This window comes from Ranitomeya variabilis, chromosome 2 (assembly GCF_051348905.1).
Source record: "Ranitomeya variabilis isolate aRanVar5 chromosome 2, aRanVar5.hap1, whole genome shotgun sequence".
In the NCBI taxonomy this organism is placed as follows: domain Eukaryota; kingdom Metazoa; phylum Chordata; class Amphibia; order Anura; family Dendrobatidae; genus Ranitomeya; species Ranitomeya variabilis.
The window spans coordinates 528,766,661-528,786,603 of NC_135233.1; the positions used below are offsets into that span (position 1 = coordinate 528,766,661).

General features: G+C 43.5%; 1 protein-coding gene across 1 annotated transcript in view; it reads right to left on the reverse strand.

Annotated features, from left to right (window-relative positions):
* Positions 1-5,504: 5,504 nt before the first annotated feature.
* Positions 5,505-19,943, reverse strand: part of CCDC73 (coiled-coil domain containing 73) — a 1,082,716-nt gene continuing 1,068,277 nt past the window's right edge. The window contains exons 8-9 of the mRNA XM_077281634.1: positions 5,738-5,873; positions 5,505-5,539 (exon numbers count right to left, since the gene is read on the reverse strand). Coding sequence (XP_077137749.1) covers positions 5,505-5,539; positions 5,738-5,873 — 171 coding nt within the window. The remainder of the gene's footprint in view (positions 5,540-5,737; positions 5,874-19,943) is intronic.

Consider the following 19,943-nt stretch of genomic DNA (forward strand, 5'->3'; position numbering starts at 1 on the left):
CTTACATTTTTGTGCCAGAAGCAGTGTGAAAGACTGGTGGAAAGCATGCCAAGATGTATGAAAGCTGCGATTAAAAATCATGGTTATTCCACAAAATATTGATCTTCCTGTGTTAAAACATTAGTATTGTTATTTCTAAATGATTATGAGCTTGTTTTCTTTGCATTATTTGAGGTCTGAAAGCACTAATTTTTTTTTTATTTTGAACATTTTTCTTTGTCAGAAAAAAATGCTAAATTTATTGCTTGGAAATTCGGAGACATGTTGTCAGAAGTTTATAGAATAAAAGAACAATTTACATTTTACTCAAAAATATATCTATAAAAAGAAAAATCAGACAAACTGAACATTTTGCAGTGGTCTCTTAGTTTTTGCCAGAGCTGTATATTGGAATACAAAAAAATCAGAAAGTTCTCACCCAAGGCTTTCTCCAGGTGTCAGGTATCAACCCTTCTTAGAATGCAGAGCAGGTTCATACCAGTATTCAACATCCCAAGGTGGGAGGTGGTCTTTGTGTGAACAGGATCCCCTATAATAATAATGTTCATTATAAGGCCGGCGTCACACTGGCGAGTTTTACGGACGTAAGAGCGCAGAAACTACGTCCGTAAAACTCGCATTACATACGGCACAATTATTCTCAATGGGGCTGCTCCTATTAGCCGTATATTACGGTTCAGTATTATACGGCTTTCTACGGCCGTACAAAATCGCAGCATGCTGCGTTTGTCAGCGTATTGCGCAAAAAAATCACTAATGAAAGTCTATGGGGGCGAGAAAAATACGGATTCCACACGGACCTGCAGTGTGACTTGCGAGAAATACGCAGCGGTGTTAGTGAAAAGTCGGTAATTCAATTGCCGGCTTTTCATTTCTCCTGCACAAACCCGACAGGATATGAGACATGGTTTACATACAGTAAACCATCTCATATCCCCTTTTTTTTTGCATATTCCACACTACTAATGTTAGTAGTGTGTATGTGCAAAATTTCAGCGCTGTAGCTGCTGAAATAAAGGGTTAAATGGCGGAAAAAATTGGTGTGGGCTCCCGCGCAATTTTCTCCGCCAGAATGGTAAAGCCAGTGACTGAGGGCAGATATTAATAGCCAGGAGAGGGTCCATGGTTATTGGCCCCCGTGGCTAAAAACATCTGCCCCCAGCCACCCCAGAAAAGGCACATCTGGAAGATGTGCCTATTCTGGCACTTGGCCACTCTCTTCCCACTCCCGTGTAGCGGTGGGATATGGGGTAATGAAGGGTTAATGTCACCTTGCTATTGGAAGGTGACATTAAGCCAGATTAATAATGGAGAGGCGTCAATTATGACACCTATCCATTATTAATCCAATTGTTGGAAAGGGTTAAAAAACACACACACACACACGATTTAAAAGTATTTTAATGAAATAAACACAGCGGTTGTTGTAATAATTTATTGTTCTCTCAATCCATCAGGAACACCCTCGCTTGGAAAAATAATAAACGCACAAGATACATACCTTCTGGTGAACCGTCTCGTCCCACGATGTAATCCATCTGAAGGGGTTAACTAATATTACAGGCAGGAGCCCTGCTAAATGCAGCTGTGCTCCGTGCCTGTAATCCCCGGCGAATTAATGAAATGTAGGTCATTGACCTACATTTCCTTCAGTCGCGGTGATGCGCCCCCTGGTGGATGTCCTCATATGACCTGGAGCGTGGGAAAAAGTTCCCAGGCTGCAGTTCATGAGAACATCCACCAGAGGGCGCCTCACCGCGACTCAATGTAAGTACAGATCACTGCTTTCCTTTCAGCACCCGGGGATTACAGGCACGAGCGAGTGGTTTATCGCAGCTCTGCCTGTAATATTAGTTAACCCCTTCAGATGGATTACTTCGTGGGACGAGACGGTTCACCAGAAGGTATGTATCTTGTGCGTTTATTATTTTTCCAAGCGAGGGTGTTCCTGATGGATTGAGAGAACAATAAATTATTACAACAACCCCTGTGTTTATTTCATTAAAATACTTTTAAATCATGTGTGTGTGTGTTTTTTAACCCTTTCCAACAATTGGATTAATAATGGATAGGTGTCATAATTGACGCCTCTCCATTATTAATCTGGCTTAATGTCACCTTCCAATAGCAAGGTGGCATTAACCCTTCATTACCCCATATCCCACCGCTACAGGGAGTGGGAAGAGAGTGGCCAAGTGCCAGAATAGGCGCATCTTCCAGATGTGCCTTTTCTGGGGTGGCTGGGGGCAGATGTTTGTAGCCACGGGGGGGCCAATAACCATGGACCCTCTCCTGGCTATTAATATCTGCCCTCAGTCACTGGCTTTACCATTCTGGCGGAGAAAATTGCGCGGGAGCCCACGCCAATTTTTTCCGCCATTTAACCCTTTATTTCAGCAGCTACAGTGCACAAATTTTGCACATACACACTACTAACATTAGTAGTGTGGAATATGCAAAAAAAAAGGGGATATGAGATGGTTTACTGTATGTAAACCATGTCTCATATCCTGTCGGGTTTGTGCAGGAGAAATGAAAAGCCGGCAATTGAATTACCGACTGTTCACAGATATCGCGCTGAATGAAATCTAAATACAGAATATATATATATATGTGTCTCAATGACATATATATATATATATATACTGTATATATGTTTTCCCGAACATTTGAGCACATAAATCCATTAGATGTCGGTTTTGCAAGCCTGCGCGAAAATCTCGCAGTATGGATGCCATACGGATTACATACGGAGGATGCCATGCGCAAAATACACTGACACACCCTGCCTACGGATCAATATTTTGGGAACATTTCTCCGTATTACGGCCGTAGTACGGACGTAAAAAACGGACCGTATTGTCTTACGCCGAGTGTGACGCCGGCCTAAGAGTTGCACTAGATATATCCATGCTGGATCTGTGTATAGCCATGTACAGGTGCTTCTCACAAGAATATCATCAAAAAGTTAATTTATTTCAGTTTTTCAATACAAAAATTATTATATACACTCACTGGCCACTTTATTAGGTACACCTGTCCAACTTCTTGTTAACACTTAATTTCTAATCAGCCAATCACATGGCGGCAACTCAGTGCATTTAGGCATGTAGACATGGTCAAGACAATCTCCTGCAGTTCAAACCGAGCATCAGTATGGGGAAGAAAGGTGATTTGAGCGCCTTTGAACGTGGCATGGTTGTTGGTGCCAGAAGGGCTGGTCTGAGTATTTCAGAAACTGCTGATCTACTGGGATTTTCACGCACAACCATCTCTAGGGTTTACAGAGAATGGTCCGAAAAAGAAAAAAAATCCAGTGAGCGACAGTTCTGTGGGCGGAAATGCCTTGTTGATGCCAGAGGTCAGAGGAGAATGGGCAGACTGGTTCGAGCTGATAGAAAGGCAACAGTGACTCAAATCGCCACCCGTTACAACCAAGGTAGGCCTAAGAGCATCTCTGAACGCACAGTGCGTCGAACTTTGAGGCAGATGGGCTACAGCAGCAGAAGACCACACCGGGTACCACTCCTTTCAGCTAAGAACAGGAAACTGAGGCTACAATTTGTACAAGCTCATCGAAATTGGACAGTAGAAGATTGGAAAAACGTTGCTTGGTCTGATGAGTCTCGATTTCTGCTGCGACATTCGGATGGTAGGGTCAGAATTTGGCGTAAACAACATGAAAGCATGGATCCATCCTGCCTTGTATGGAGCATCTTTGGGATGTGCAGCCGACAAATCTGCGGCAACTGTGTGATGCCATCATGTCAATATGGACCAAAATCTCTGAGGAATGCTTCCAGCACCTTGTAGAATCTATGCCACGAAGAATTGAGGCAGTTCTGAAGGCAAAAGGGGGTCCAACCCGTTACTAGCATGGTGTACCTAATAAAGTGGCCGGTGAGTGTAGAGTAATTACAAACAGAGTTATCTATTTCAAGTGTTTATTTCTGTTTATGTTGATGATTATGGCTTAAGTTACAGCCAATGAAAATCCAAAAGTCATTATCTCAGTAAAATAGAATACTTTATAACACCAGCTTGAAAAATTATTATAAAATCTGAAATGTTGTCCTACTGAAATGTATTTTCAGCAAATGCACTCAATACTTGGTTGGGGCTCCTTTTGCATCAATTACGGCATCAATGTGGCACAGCATGGAGGCATTCAGGCTGTGGCACTGCTGAGAAAGCCCAGGTTGCTTTGATAGCATCCTTCAGCTCATCTGCATTGTTGGTTCTGGTGTCGCTCATCTTCCTCTCGACAATAGTTAAGGTCAGGCGAGTTTGCTGGCCAATCAAGCACAGTGATACTGTTATTTTTAAACCAGGTATTGGTACTTTTGGCAGTGTGGACAGGTGCTAAGTCCTGCTGGAGAATTACATTTCCATCTTCAAAAAGCTTATCGGCAGAGGGAAGCATGAAGTGCTCTAAAATTTCTTGGTAGACCGCTTCGCTGACTTTGGTCTTGATAAAAGACAGTGGACCTACACCAGTAGATGACATGGCTCCCCAAACCATCACTGATTGTGGAAACTTCACACTAGACCTCAAGCAACTTGGATTGTGTGCCTCTCCACTCTTCCTCCAGACTCTGGGACTCTGGGAGATGCTTACCTGTTTAATTGGGCCTCAATACAAATACACTAACTGGTTTTTATGTTTTTGACACTTAGGTATTGGTATATATTTTGTCTGGTTTGATTTTTAACCTTTTGTCGTAATAGATTGGTTATTGAAAATTATGTTTTAAAGCCCATTATTGCTATATCTACAATCACCGTAATGCCACAACCAAGATGGCTACGGCATTACAGTATCACGCAGGCAATCCAAGCATGCTTAGTGGCTGTGTAACAGGCACCAAAAATGCGGTGTGGGGATTTGAGTTTTATGTAGAGCAACGCACATTACTTGCTGAGTAACGAGCACATCCGAGCACTGTGATACTGGAGTGATCACCGAGTATAACAAAGCATGTTCATCCCTAGTATTTAACATAATTTAATTTATTTGGTATACTATATCACAGTAATGACTATTTTAGTTTGTTTCTCTGACGGTATGTGTACATGTTCAGTAATTGTCAGCGCTTTGGACACAGTACATATCCACTGTATCCAAAGCGCTGCCCACTATTGAACGCAGGTGAATCCTCATGTGATCACTGAACCATGCGGATTCCCCTTGTTCAATTCATTGTACGGGTGAAATTTATCTTGCAGAAGCTCGAGTCTCCGCAAGCTAAATAGACATGCTCCCGTCTGGAAAGATGTGCCGCATGTCTGTCTCCGCAGGTGTCTGTGCACGCATAGAAGGCATGGGAATTCTTGAAATCCCATCCACTATGCTGTAACAGCTAGGCACTGCGGGTTGGACGCTGCGCAAGTACACAGCGTCAAACACGCAGCATTTACTTATCGTGTGCACATACCCTAAGGCCTTATTCACACCCAGTTTTTTCAATTGCTTGGAAAAATAAAAAAACAAATGGAGACTTATCCTACTCTAGCATGGATTTATGGACCAAACTTGACCCTGTAAATGAATGAAAGTGAAAAAATAAAAGCACACGGAGGGCAATAAGCAGAAGAAAAAGTAGGAAAAGTAAAATGCTGGCAGTACAGTGTCTATTGATTCAATTATGGAATTAATTGTGACATTAAATAGGCTAAATAAAATCTATGAGGAATAGACTTCATACAATTCAATGCAGTTTTACTATACAGGATTTACCTGTTTGCTCCAGCTTTTCATGCACCTCTTTTATCATTCCAAATTGCTGTGTCACATTCCCAATGCATTTTTTGCATTCACTTAGTTGTTTAATGTGGTCTTCCTTTGCTAAAATGTGCAGCTGTAGTTTCTGCTCCTGTGTGACAAATATTATAATCACTGTCTCCTATTATAACATCAATGCATCATGGATTAAAAACTATTACAGACATTATATATACACCAAAAAAAATCATACTATGATGCATAGTAATAGACAGCAACTATGTTTTGAATTACTATAAAAATAATATTAATTTATTATATTTTTGGAATTAATTAAAACAATACATAACTGAATGCACATGCGGGAATCTAAACTGATTAAAAAGCACAAGCAAGCTCATCCAAGCGTCATCTCTTACAACAACACGTTCTTGGTTTTTATGTCCTTATATTGAAAAATAACACTGATCTCATTTAATTGTTCTTGACCACATGCTTGTTAAATACTTTCACCATTTTCTATTAAATATCTATTAAATAAAACATATTTTATTTTTTTCTTCATTGTTTATGAATGCATAAGTTTTTTTAACCCTGAATATCTAAAGATCAGTAGTAAAACTGACTGTAATCAAAAGGAATGCGTAACATAACACAGGAAGAGAAGGATGTACAATGCTAATTTTTCATGTTTTATAATGTATGAAATTAAACACAGTGCAATAAAGGGAATATCATCATAAGCAAAGAAACAACTATTTTAAAATTACCTCTGACTCTCGCACTAAACGTATTGCGAGTTTTCATTGACATTCTTTAATTACATAATAAAATTGGTAATATAATACTTAAGGCAATTACAACATCTAGAAAATGAGTTTGCCCTAGCTGTAATATAACACTGACTGTACTTATCTCAAGGTGTCTTTTAAGAAAAGTTCCAATTCATGATAAACTCTGTTAATCTTATGGGTAATCTAATCTAACTGTACAAGGCATCAAACCTCAGGAGTGCTCTGTCTATATTTTAGATCAGGCAAGCCAAACTAAGACTATGTTTCCACCTCGGGCAGACACAGACAGAAGAGGGCCCCTGTGCTGTCTAATAGCTCAACATAATGTACAATTTCACCTGGTTTAAAGTGGGCACCCCTAGGGCAGAGACAGACTGCCGTATTTCTCGTGCGAGAATCTCATTGTAAAGCTCGTACTGACCTGAGCTTGACAGCTGCATAGTAATCCATCATGCTGTCATGCTTGGGTCAGGAGAGGTGCCGGTCAGTCCTTGCAGTGTGATGCGATTATAGCAAGAGAAATACGGCAGTGTGTCTTTGCCCTTACTCTTGTGCTCCTATGCGGCTGCACACCTTGCACCAATAGTATGTCCATTACCACAAAGCTCATAATGAGTATTTGGTGAGGTTTTGCTACAGATTTTCTGCAGCATTTCTGCACCTATTGGCTAAATTAGATTAATTTTGTTTGTTTACATGTTGTTTTATTGCATTTCTGATCATGTTTTCAATTAAAGAAGCCCTCACCTGAACTATTTTGTCTCCTAAAAGTACCGATAAGTGTATGAACTCTCATGTGTTAGGGTATGTGCACACGTTGAGGCTACGTGCACACGCTGCGGATTCTGCTGCGGATTTTTCCGCAGCGGATTTGGAAAATCCGCAGTGCAAAACCACTGTGGTTTTCACTGCGGATTTTCCTGCAGTTTCTTCTGCGGATTCCTCTGCGGGTTTTCAACTGCACTTTCCTATTGGTGCAAGTTGAAATCCGCAGCGGAATCCGCAGAAAGAAGTGACATGCTCCTTTTTTTCCGCAGAGAATCCGCACGGATTTTTCTGCATCGTGTGCACTGCGGATTTTGTTTTCTATAGGGTTACATTGTACTGTACACCGTATGGAAAACTGCTGCGGATCCGCAGTGTCAAATCCGCTGAGGATCCGCAGCAAAATCCGCAGCGTGTGCACGTAGCCTGAAGATTCCTATGCTGATTTTTCTGTGCGGATTCTGCAGAATTGTTTTACCTGCGGGTTTTATGCGGATTTTGTGCACATTTTGTGTGGGATTCGCCTGCGTTTCAACACCTGCGGATTCCTATAGTGGAGTAGGCGTAAAATACTGTGGAATCCACACAAATATTTGACATGCTGCGGAAAATAAACAGCTATGTTTCTGCACGAAATTTTCCACAGCATGTGCACTGTGGATTTCGTTTTCCATAGGTTTACATGGTACTGTACAATGCATGGAAAACTGCTGCGGATCCACAGGGCCAAATCCGCTGCGGATCCGCAGCCAAATCCACGTGTGCAGATACCCTTAATATACTCATCTACTGTCCTCTTTTTCAGTATTCATTGCCGTTCCGCTCCTCTTCTGAGTCAAAATAGAAAAAAGTTTCTGTACCCTACTAGCCAGTTGAAAAAAGTTGGATTGTTTTCAATGGAAGAAACAAAATAATAATCTTTTAGTTATCATCCATGCAGGGGTGCCACTATCATGGGGCAAGTTGAGCCCTTTTCTTCAGGTAGCAGTCGTCACTGAAAGACAGGGGGCGGCAGAGTGGCGGTCAGAACACCTAGTGCCGACTATCCATAATCCCTGACATTTGCTGTCACTAGTGCAGTGCACACGCCCCTGCTCACAACCCACGGTGTGCATTATCAGCCGGTCATCCCTTCACCCGCAGAGCAGCACACCACATATTGGCTGCTCTGTGCAAACAGGACCTGTGATGAGGTCACAGGAGGGGAGGAGTCGGGGGTCACATGATCGGGACCTCCATGGAGTGCAGGACTCTACTGTGCTGGTTGCCATGGTAAGTGTGTGTATGGAGTTGAGCCGTGTGTGTATGAGGTGTATGGAGCGGAGCTGAATGTGTACAAGGTGTATGGAGCGGAGCCGTGTGTGTATGAGGTGTTTGGAGCGGAGCCGTGTGTATGAGGTGTATGGAGTGGAGCCGTGTGTGTATGAGGTGTATGGAGCGGAGCTGAATGTGTACGAGGTGTATGGAGCGGAGCCGTGTGTGTATGAGGTGTATGGAGCGGAGCCGTGTGTGTACGAGGTGTATGGAGCGGAGCTGGGTGTATGAGGTGTATGGAGCGGAGCTGTGTGTGTACGAGGTGTATGGAGCGGAGCCGTGTGTACGAGGTGTATGGAGCGGAGCCGTGTGTGTATGAGGTGTATGCAGTGGAGCCGTGTGTATGAGGTGTATGGAGCGGAGTTGAATGTGTACGAGGTGTATGGAGCGGAGCTGAATGTGTACGAGGTGTACAGAGTGGAGCCGTGTGTTTATGAGGTGTATGGAGCAGAGCTGAATGTGTATGAGGTGTATGGAGCGGATCTGAATGTGTACGAGGTGTATGGAGCGGAGCTGAATGTGTGCGAGGTGTATGGAGCAGAGCTGTGTGTGTACGAGGTGTATGGAGCAGAGCCGTGTGTGTATGAGGTGTATGGAGCGGAGCCGTGTGTGTATGAGGTGTATGGAGCGGAGCCGTGTGTGTATGAGGTGTACGGAGTGGATCCATGTGTGTATGAGGTGTTAGGAGCGGAGCTGAATGTGTATGAGGTGTATGGAGCGGAGCTGTCATACGGGTGCGTCCTATCCATATCATCTGGGGGACGGAGAAAGAACATCAGAACAGATATGAGTTGTGAGAGAAGAACATCAGAAACAGACACAACAGTTGTGAGGACTATCCCGTGGTGCTCAGCAGGGAGGTACTACAACACACAGGCGCTAGAAGGTAGGCACTGATTTCCATCTGCAAAGGGAACTCTGGATGTGCCTTCGGACGGGCCGGTCTCAGCCAGCCCTGTTAGCGGTGCTCTGGATTGCGGACCCTAAAGCCTTCAGTAAAGAGGTAAAGAGACTGCAACCCTGTGTCCTCGATATTCACCACAACTTGCACCACGCACCACCTTCACACCTTTCATTGGATGCCCCTTAGCAGGGTCACGGACCGGGTCTAGCCACGGTGACAACCCCAGGACCGAGACAGAGAGGCCCGGTTCCGAGTACCCCGTGGCCCTGCGTCTGGGGGCGCTCTACCTGCATGTCGGGTGAAATTGGAGTTAACCCTTTCACCCGGCCTGCAGGGATGCGATCCGACCATGACGCATATGCTGCGTCACAGGTCGGATTGGCACTGGTTTTCATGACGCATACGCTGCGTCAAAGGTCGGGAAGGGGTTAATAAATATGTTAAAAAGAAGAGGGCCCAATACTGACCCCTGTGGTACCCCACTGCTAACTGCGACCCAGTCCGAGTGTGCTCCATAAATAACCACCCTTTGTTTTGTTATAGAAGGGTTAATAGTTTGCCTTTAACTGCCTTGCCTTTACGTGCCTTTTACCTTTAAGTGTTAGAATTACTAGAATCTGTTGACGCAGTAGTCTGATGGTCTCCCCCTTCAAGGAGACTACACTTCTTATCATGTATGTTCTCAATAGTCAGTCACAACATGTTCTGAGCTATAGTAAATAGAATATGACCCTGGGTGATGGTGGGGGCTACATGAGTTACATTGAAATGCATTTGATGTAAATGGTATAAAACATTGCTTTGGCTTTTTATATATCAGATAAAAGTGACTTGCTCACAGGATATGTGTGAGGTGTCCTTTGTCTCCAAGCGCGCTTGTAAAATGACGGGCGTAATTCCATAATTAGGCCTCACTGGTGATCTGTCAGCTGACATTTGGGTCAGAATGAAAACAGCTATGACAGTTTGGCGCCCAACGTGGGGCCGTGTAACCAGCCGCCTTATTCGGAATCCGTATGTGGGAGCTTCCTGAGAGATTGGACATGCAAACAACACAGCTGCACAAGGTGAGAAATGTTATTCTTACAATCAGTTTGCACCTGCAATCCCTCTTTCAGATTTCTCCATACCTCTGGGTAAAAGGCTGTAAACACGGTTCAAAGAATTCACATCACCAGTGAGTTTTATGTTTGTTTTGTCTGTTTATGTCCGTATGAGAGTTGAATAATAGAGTAATAAGATGATAATTGTGATAATTGTTATCTGTATTATTTGTCAATATCCTAATTGATTGTGTATTTGTTTAGTGTGTAAGTGTGTAATAACAGAGCTGGGATAGACTCTGTGCAGTGTTGTTATTTTGGTCATTTTGGACTGGCAGTACATTATATGAAGCTGTATTTTGTATAAGGCCGTGGTTTTTGTTGTTTGGCCTTAAAGTGCTTTCAGAGTGTCAGTGGACACTGCTGCAGTTTTATTTATATAGAGTTGTGTTAATTCCAAAGTGCAAAATAGGTAGGCTGTGTGAACCTTGTATGTATGTCTATGAGAAGCTCTGATTGAGATAAGGGATTTTCTTCTTGTAAAAAATCAACTGAAAAGTGAAAGGAGAAAGAAAGAAGAAACAATCCCTGAATGAGCATGTATGAATGAGTGATCACAAAAGTATCATTACTTATCTAACTGTTGTTGAAGGTCCAGGATGAATGAGTTGTGGATGTTTTTAATGTACATTTAATTTACATCTGAGATTCAGTGAAACCTGTGTTATATATGGTTTGACACTGGATAGGTTTCTATGTGTGTTGTGGCCAGACGCGGTCAGAGTCAGCTTTTTCAAGTTATGCAGTGATTTGCCTGTATAGAGAAACTGTTTTTAATTCCTAGAGGATGAATGTTTGAATGTTTTGTAGAGATTAAGTCTGAAAACTGCTGCACTCCATTTCTGTGTAGAAGACACCAAGCTCTTATGTGTGCAAAATAGCAGATGGGAGGAGGGAGGCGGACCCCTGCGCGACTTGCTTGAGATTTCTCCCCTCGGTGCTGTGGGCCAGAGGAAGGGGGGCATAGAGCTGCGCTCAAATATTGTCCTTGGTTTGGTACATGCTGAGAGATTTGTGTTTAAACAATAGTACAATATTGTAAGTTGGAAATTGAAAGTGATTGAAAGATTGGTAAAAAGATTCTCCTGCTTCAAGTTGAGTGATTGATATAGCAAATTGAGGATCAACAGAGGAGGTAGCCAACTACACGGCTGATGTAGCATAGGTGGTGTAACCTGCTACAGTCAGTCTACAGCATTAGGTGGTGTAACCTTGCCGTCCATGGAGCTGTGCTAGCCAGCTGATTTATCGAGTGGTAGGTGGTGTAACCTGCTTGGTAAAATCCTTTAAGTCCACCGAGTAGTAGGTGGTGTAACCTGCTCGGTGTTGTTGAGCGGATAAGTTGAAGCCATGGGCAACTTATTCTGTGTGCAGTCAGGGCCCCCAATGGGATCCAAAAACCGCTGTATATATTGAAAAAGGCAAAAATGCCATTGAGTGGATGTTTGGATGTTCAAAAAGGCACAGACAAAGGAGGAAAATAGCAAGTGAATAAATGGCGTCAGAGAGTGCAGCAGGATGGAAGTAAGGTGTATTATGAATGTTTTGATGCTTAAAAGTCCGACTATGACTGACACATTACTGCTACGGTTATACCTTTGTATAACCAGAGACCCAGACAAGACAGATGAACTTGTAAACACTGTGGTCAGACAAACACAGACTGGGGAAATACTTGTATGATCTGTGCTGAAACCCTACCTAAGAGAATTGCACTGAATCCTGTCCAGACAAGATCACATGTAGTGACATAAGAAGCTGACACAGGATTGTGGTTGGTGAATAGATGGTTGGGGAGTTCTTTCCCCCTTTTGGGAGGACCGTCCAACAGTATTGTTTACCTTCGCGAGTAAAAGAGAAAAGATGCCGTCAGTCAGGGTGCAGGGGTACAGAGAAGAATGCATTTTGCCAAATTAATGACTGTGAAACATTTTGTGACCATACGGTGTGTGTATTAGGGACAATTGAGATCACACTCACTGTAACATCATTAATGGCCTGTAAGTCCTGAACTATTCTGTGTCAGGGGAACCCTTGGGTCCTTTTTTTCTTAATTGGATACAAAGGGGTGTTGCAGGGGGAAGATCTTTGCACCAGAACCCCTGCCTTAACATACTCTTTAATATCCCTGCTCAGGGCCATTGATTTGACTAGACTTAAGGGGTATTGCTTTAACCAAAGAGGAGTGGTTCCTTCTTTTAATTTAATCATGACAAGGGGAATGGGCAGCCCACCCACATCAGATTTTCCCCTTGCCCAAACAGTGTCTGGTACCTGACTCTTTTCCCTGTCCTCAGATATTCTGGTGTCAGGTGTGACTTCCACTACTCTTGCCATATACACCAGTTCTGCAATATTACACAAGTGTCTATATAAGTCAGACATTAATGACCAAATATTATTTATACCCGTATTTGATTGGGTAGAGTACCTTTTAAGAAAGCTAAATTTGATTCACAGAATATGTTACCAAAAGAAAATTATATATATGAAAATATATATATATTTACGAAAGATACTGAGTCGTAAAATGGGAGAGCACAATGCCATAGACCACAGCAAAGCACAAGCTTATTTTAAGAAGGTAGTAGCCCTATGTAAATCCATAACTAACAGTTCCAAATACAAAAAGAAGGGATTTGAAAAATACCAAATATCAATACCAGTTGCTTGCAATAAGGTATAGGAAGTGGAAAAGACAAATAAACAGTGACTATGGTTTGAGCCAATATAATGAATGGCTAAAAAACTATATATCATATGAAGACAACCTAGAAATACACGGTAACTATACCACCTTGTGTAAGGAAACTACTAAACTGGCAAATGAATGGACTTAAGTGTAACTATAATAGGGCATGATTTACCTGTGGTATAATGTGCACGTGGAAGACCCTGGAGTCTCTCTGCACCAAGTGTTTATATGAAAGGGGACTTGTGACTGTAATACCCTCAGGAGAGTACTGTATGGTGGTCTAGGCAGCACTCAACTCTGCTCCCAGCAAATTCATAGGGGAATTGTCACTAACAATAAATTTGTAAGCACCTCTTGGCTCCCTGGTGGATAGTGGGGACATTAACTTTTGGGAGTAAGCTGACAGTAATCCTTTTGGGAAGGAGCTGTAGACCAGCATGTCATGTCACCCCCAACCGGTCATCTAGTCACCCCCACCACCAGAGAACCAACCACATCAGGTAGGGTAAGACAGATACAGGAGTATTATCCCTGGAGGCCCTCTGACTAGCTAGCTATGCTAAAACAGTTGGCTGACCCTGAGAACCAACCTTTCCCATTTTTCAGATAAAGACAATATGATGGACATATAAGTGCACCTGAGCAGGCCTAGGGAGTTAGTGAGCACAAAAGCAGGTGACGTACTAGGACGCAAATTAAGACTTTTACAGATGTGACAAAAGGAGAGAGTGTAGAGATGTACTTTGGACGATTACAGCTGAAATAGGAAGACATGGGGTACAGTCCAGTAAACCCACTTGATGTTAAAGTATTGGTAAATACATTCATTGACGGTATGACCAAAGGCTTACGAGACGCAAATACAGAGAGCCAGACCTGAATGGAGAAATGTAGATCCAAAAGACCTCCTGAAAGTTGCTAAAGGAGTTGAACAAACTAGGACAATAAGACGACGTGTCATGTATGCTGGAGTACAAGGAAAACAGTAGAGACGTAGTAAGGACTTAGAAACAGTAAAGTGCTGAAATTGTGGAGAAAATGGACACTCAGACCAATTTACCACTTCCTTCACCTCCAGACTAGAAAACTGACAACCCAGTGACAAATGTGTGCCCTGTTCTTGTTCCCTACGGACCTGGTCCTGCCTTGATGGCCACCATAACAATGCCGGGAGGGAAAGAGACAGAATTCTTGATTGACACTGGGACAGCCGGAACTGCGGTACACAAAGACTTGATAACGCCAGACATGATTACTGACGAGACTGTGGAATGCGTGAGTGTAGAGGGACAAGCGACTGAAGCCCCTATGACTAAACAAATAAGACTAGAATCTCGAGACAGCCAAGAGGTGCTTACAAATTTATTGTTAGTGACAATTCCCCTATGAATTTGCTGGGAGCAGAGTTGAGTGCTGCCTAGACCACCATACAGTACTCTCCTGAGGGTATTACAGTCACAAGTCCCCTTTCATATAAACACTTGGTGCAGAGAGACTCCAGGGTCTTCCACGTGCACATTATACCACAGGTAAATCATGCCCTATTATAGTTACACTTAAGTCCATTCATTTGCCAGTTTAGTAGTTTCCTTACACAAGGTGGTATAGTTACCGTGTATTTCTAGGTTGTCTTCATATGATATATAGTTTTTTAGCCATTCATTATATTGGCTCAAACCATAGTCACTGTTTATTTGTCTTTTCCACTTCCTATACCTTATTGCAAGCAACTGGTATTGATATTTGGTATTTTTCAAATCCCTTCTTTTTGTATTTGGAACTGTTAGTTATGGATTTACATAGGGCTACTACCTTCTTAAAATAAGCTTGTGCTTTGCTGTGGCCTATGGCATTGTGCTCTCCCATTTTACGACTCAGTATCTTTCGTAAATATATATATTTTCATATATATAATTTTCTTTTGGTAACATATTCTGTGAATCAAATTTAGTTTTCTTAAAAGGTACTCTACCCAATCAAATACGGGTATAAATAATATTTGGACATTAATGTCTGACTTATATAGACACTTGTGTAATATTGCAGAACTGGTGTATATGGCAAGAGTAGTGAAAGTCACACCTGACACCAGAATATCTGAGGACAGGGAAAAGAGTCAGGTACCAGACACTGTTTGGGCAAGGGGAAAATCTGATGTGGGTCGGCTGCCCATTCCCCTTGTCATGATTAAATTAAAAGAAGGAACCACTCCTTTTTGGTTAAAGCAATACCCCTTAAGTAGTGTTGAGCGATACCGTCCGATACTTGAAAGTATCGGTATCGGAAAGTATCGGCCGATACCGGCAAAATATCGGATCCAATCCGATACCGATACCCGATACCAATACAAGTCAATGGGACTCAGGTATCGGACGGTATTCCTGATGGTTCCCAGGGTCTGAAGGAGAGGAAACTCTCCTTCAGGCCCTGGGAACCATATAAATGTGTAAAATAAAGAATTAAAATAAAAAAATCGCTATACTCACCTGTCCGACGCAGCCGGGACCTCGGCGATTGTAAGCGGCAGCGTTGTTTCTTTAAAATTCGCGCTTTTACTTGCTTACGTGAATTCCCGGCTTCTGATTGGTCAGGGCGGCCATGTTGCCGGGACTCGGACCAATCACAGCAAGCCGTGACGAAATTACGTCACGGCTTGCTGTGATTGGTCCGCGTCCCGGCAATATGGCGCCGTGACCAATCACAAGCCGTGACGTCACGGGAGGCTGGACACGCGCGCTTTTCAAAATAAGCGCGTGTCCAGCCTCCCGTGACGTCACGGCTTGTGATTGGTTAATGGCGGCCATGTTCCTGGGACGCGGACCAATCACAGCAAGCCGTGACGTAATTTCGTCACGGCTTGCTGTGATTGGTCCGCATCCCGGCAATATGGCGCCGTGACCAATCACAAGCCGTGACGTCACGGGAGGCTGGACACGCGCGCTTTTCAAAATAAGCGCGTGTCCAGCCTCCCGTGACGTCACGGCTTGTGATTGGTTAATGGCGGCCATGTTGCCGGGACGCGGACCAATCACAGCAAGCCGTGACGTAATTTCGTCACGGCTTGCTGTGATTGGTCCGAGTCCCGGCAACATGGCCGCCCTGACCAATCAGAAGCCGGGAATTCACGTAAGCAAGTAAAAGCGCGAATTTTAAAGAAACAACGCTGCCGCTTACAATCGCCGAGGTCCCGGCTGCGTCGGACAGGTGAGTATAGCGATTTTTTTTATTTTAATTCTTTCTTTTACACCTTTTTACATTAATGTTGTTTCGATACCGATATCCGATATTACAAAAATATCGGATCTCGGTATCGGAAATTCCGATACAGCAAGTATCGGCCGATACCCGATACTTGCAGCATCGGAATGCTCAACACTACCCTTAAGTCTAGTCAAATCAATGGCCCTGAGCAGGGATATTAAAGAGTATGTTAAGGCAGGGTTCTGGTGCAAAAATCTTAACCCTGCAACACCCCTTTGTATCCAATTAAGGAAAAAAGGACCCAAGGGTTCCCCTGACACAGAATAGTTCAGGACTTACAGGCCATTAATGATGTTACAGTGAGTGTGATCTCAATTGTCCCTAATACACACACCGTACGGTCACAAAATGTTTCACAGTCATTAATTTGGCAAAATGCATTCTTCTCTGTACCCCTGCACCCTGACTGACGGCATCTTTTCTCTTTTACTCGCGAAGGTAAACAATACTGTTGGACGGTCCTCCCAAAAGGGGGAAAGAACTCCCCAACCATCTATTCAACAGCGATGGCAGGGATTCGTGAGCAGTGGCAACCACCTCATCCACAGACTGTACTATTGCAGTACGTTGATGAACTCTTGCTCTGCTGCCCGGACCAGACTGCAGTTTCCTTGCTGTGTTTTTTGGCAGAGAAGGGTTGCAAGGTCTCACGTGACAAATTACAGTAGTGCAAACAAAAGGTGACATTTTTAGGACATTGTATTGCTGAAGGTACAAGACACCTGAATGAAGACAGAAAACAGGCAATACAAAATCTCCCTTTACCCAGGTCACACCAGCATCTACGCATTTTTCTAGGTTTGGTGACCTACTGTAGGCCTTGGATAAGGTCTGCTTCACAAATGATGCAACCACTCTATGACAGGTTGTCATTAGACCCTACAATCTCACTCAAGAAGCAATTGAGGCATGTGAGCTCACACTGACTTTTTCTTTTGACAATTTGTTCCCCACATGACATTAATGCCATACTCGTACAAGTTTAACCAAAACAGCTATGGCTAGACAGATCAAACTTGAATGTGCTCTAATACTAATTTACTGAATGCGTCACCCTCAAAAGGTACAATGTTCTGAATCCAGCCACTCTTCTGCTTGTGGATTCAGAAAAGGGGGAATTAGTGACAGCATTAGAGAAAAAAAAAAAAAAAGTACACCGGTACGTTGACATGACGCACAAACATGACTGCATAGGAACTGATGAGTCAGGAGACAGTATGTTTTACATATGTTCATGAAAAACCTGTTCCTAATGCATATGTTGAGGTTTTTATTTTTGTAGATGGCTCCAGATACCACCAGGATGGGCGATTCTACACTGGACATGCAGTAGTATCCTCACATGAGGTAATCCGAGTTGAACCACTCCCTCCTCACATGTCAGTGCAGGAGGCAGAGTTGAGGGCACTCACTGAGGCGTGTAGAGCTGCTGCAGGTAAAGTCGCTAATATTTATACAGATTCGAATTGTGCATGGGGAATATCCCATGATGATCACCCTGTCTGGAGAAGCAGAACGTTTCTTACATCAGCCGGTAAGCCCATTAAAAAATGCAGAGCTGGTGAAACAATTAGTGGAGGCATTGACGTTACCAGTCTAGGTTGGCATCGTCAAGGTAACAGCACACACGGACGGTGACTCTGTGGAGGTAGAGGGCAACAGAAGGGCGGACGAGGCTGCTAAAGTAGCAGCAAGGCAGCCTAGGGAGCAGTGGACGGTGGCGGAGAGTCAGCGTATTCCAGCCACACTGAGCCTAGATGTCCTGAAATCCCTCCAGCTGCCCAAACAGAGAAGGACCACGGGGGAGATGGGAGCTGAGCTGAACTCAAGAAGAGTTTTGGGAGAATAAGGATAAATTGTATCTACCAAGGTCCCTGTTCCTAATTATGGCACAAGCAACACTTGGCCCCACTCACACCTCAAAATGTCACATGTGTCCATGGTAGATGCCTTCTGGATCGCTCCTGGTTTCAGTTACGCAGCAGCAAAGCTCGTACGGTCATGCCTCATCTGTGCACAGCACAACCCTGGTAAAACAGTAAAAATCCCTAAGAAAGCGACACCCAGGCCTCTCTACCCGTTTCAGAGACTGCAGACGGGCTACATACAGCTACCCAAGGTAGGAGTGTGTGAAAAATGTCCTAGTATGTGTAGATCTCTTCTCTGGTTGGCTGGAAGCCTATCTGGTAAAAATGTGCAAATGCTAAATTGACTGCAGACAAACTGATGAAAGAACTGATCTGCAGGTATGGTGTCCCAGAAACCATAGAGAGCGATAGGGACACACACTTCACTGGAGAAATAATGAGGGAAGTCATGCAGGCCCTGGGAGTACAGCAAGCATATCATGCACCATATAGACAACAAAGTAGTGGGAAAGTGGAAAGACTAAGTGGGACACTTAAACTGAAAATTCAGAGGCCATGGCAGACACAGGAAAGAGTGGGGTAGAGTGCTTGTCTCTTGCACTCTTGTCAGTCAGACACACTCCAAATAGAAAGACAGGCTTGTCCCCTTTTGAAGTCCTGTTTAGTAGTTTGCCAGAGACTGGTCTGCACTTCCCACAGGTGCTACAAATGCAACACGGTGCTATAACAGCCCATGTCCAGGCCTTGCAGAAAATACTTATTGTGGTGCATAAACATGTGTTTTCATCCATTCCAGATCTTAATGCCGGTGCAGACGCACATCTTCTGATTCCAGGTGATTGGGTGGTCATACACAGACACGTGAGAAGGAGCCTATATCCACGGTTTGACGGCCCTTTATAAAGTCCAGCTGACCACATTCAATTGAGGGAACGCCCACCTGGATCCTTACCAGTCACTGCAAAAAGATCTTTTTACTAGCAGAAAGACTGTTGTTCTAATCTCCTTGCTGGCAGTGGTAGGATGTCTGCACCTTACAGAGACACTGGATAAACTTTTAAGTGATGACAAGGACAACAAACTTATTCAGCATCTTGCTTTTCTTACAAGTGACGCGGAAGGACAAAAACTGCTGGACTGTTGGATCTGTATACACAGGCCAGTATTTGTAAGGGCTATGCTGTACTTAGCCTTTACCTCTGGAGCCAAGGAAGGTATTAACACCACACAGCATACCCAATGAGACTTGGACTCAGGTTTTCTAGGTTCCTTAAGGCTCTTAATGAGACTAATACAATATAGAGATTCCTTTTTAAATCCAGCCAATTGGCTTAGCGGCCTAGTAGGATGGATTATTTTTGGTATTTTTCAGACTTGTATGCAAATTTTATTGCTTTGCTTATTGTTTTATGTAGCCGTAAAAGCGCTAATATGTGTCTTATCTAAGGCTGAACCTTCTGTAGTATATCATAGGCCCCGTATGGCCACTGCTGACGGGGGAGTTGAGTGTCCACACT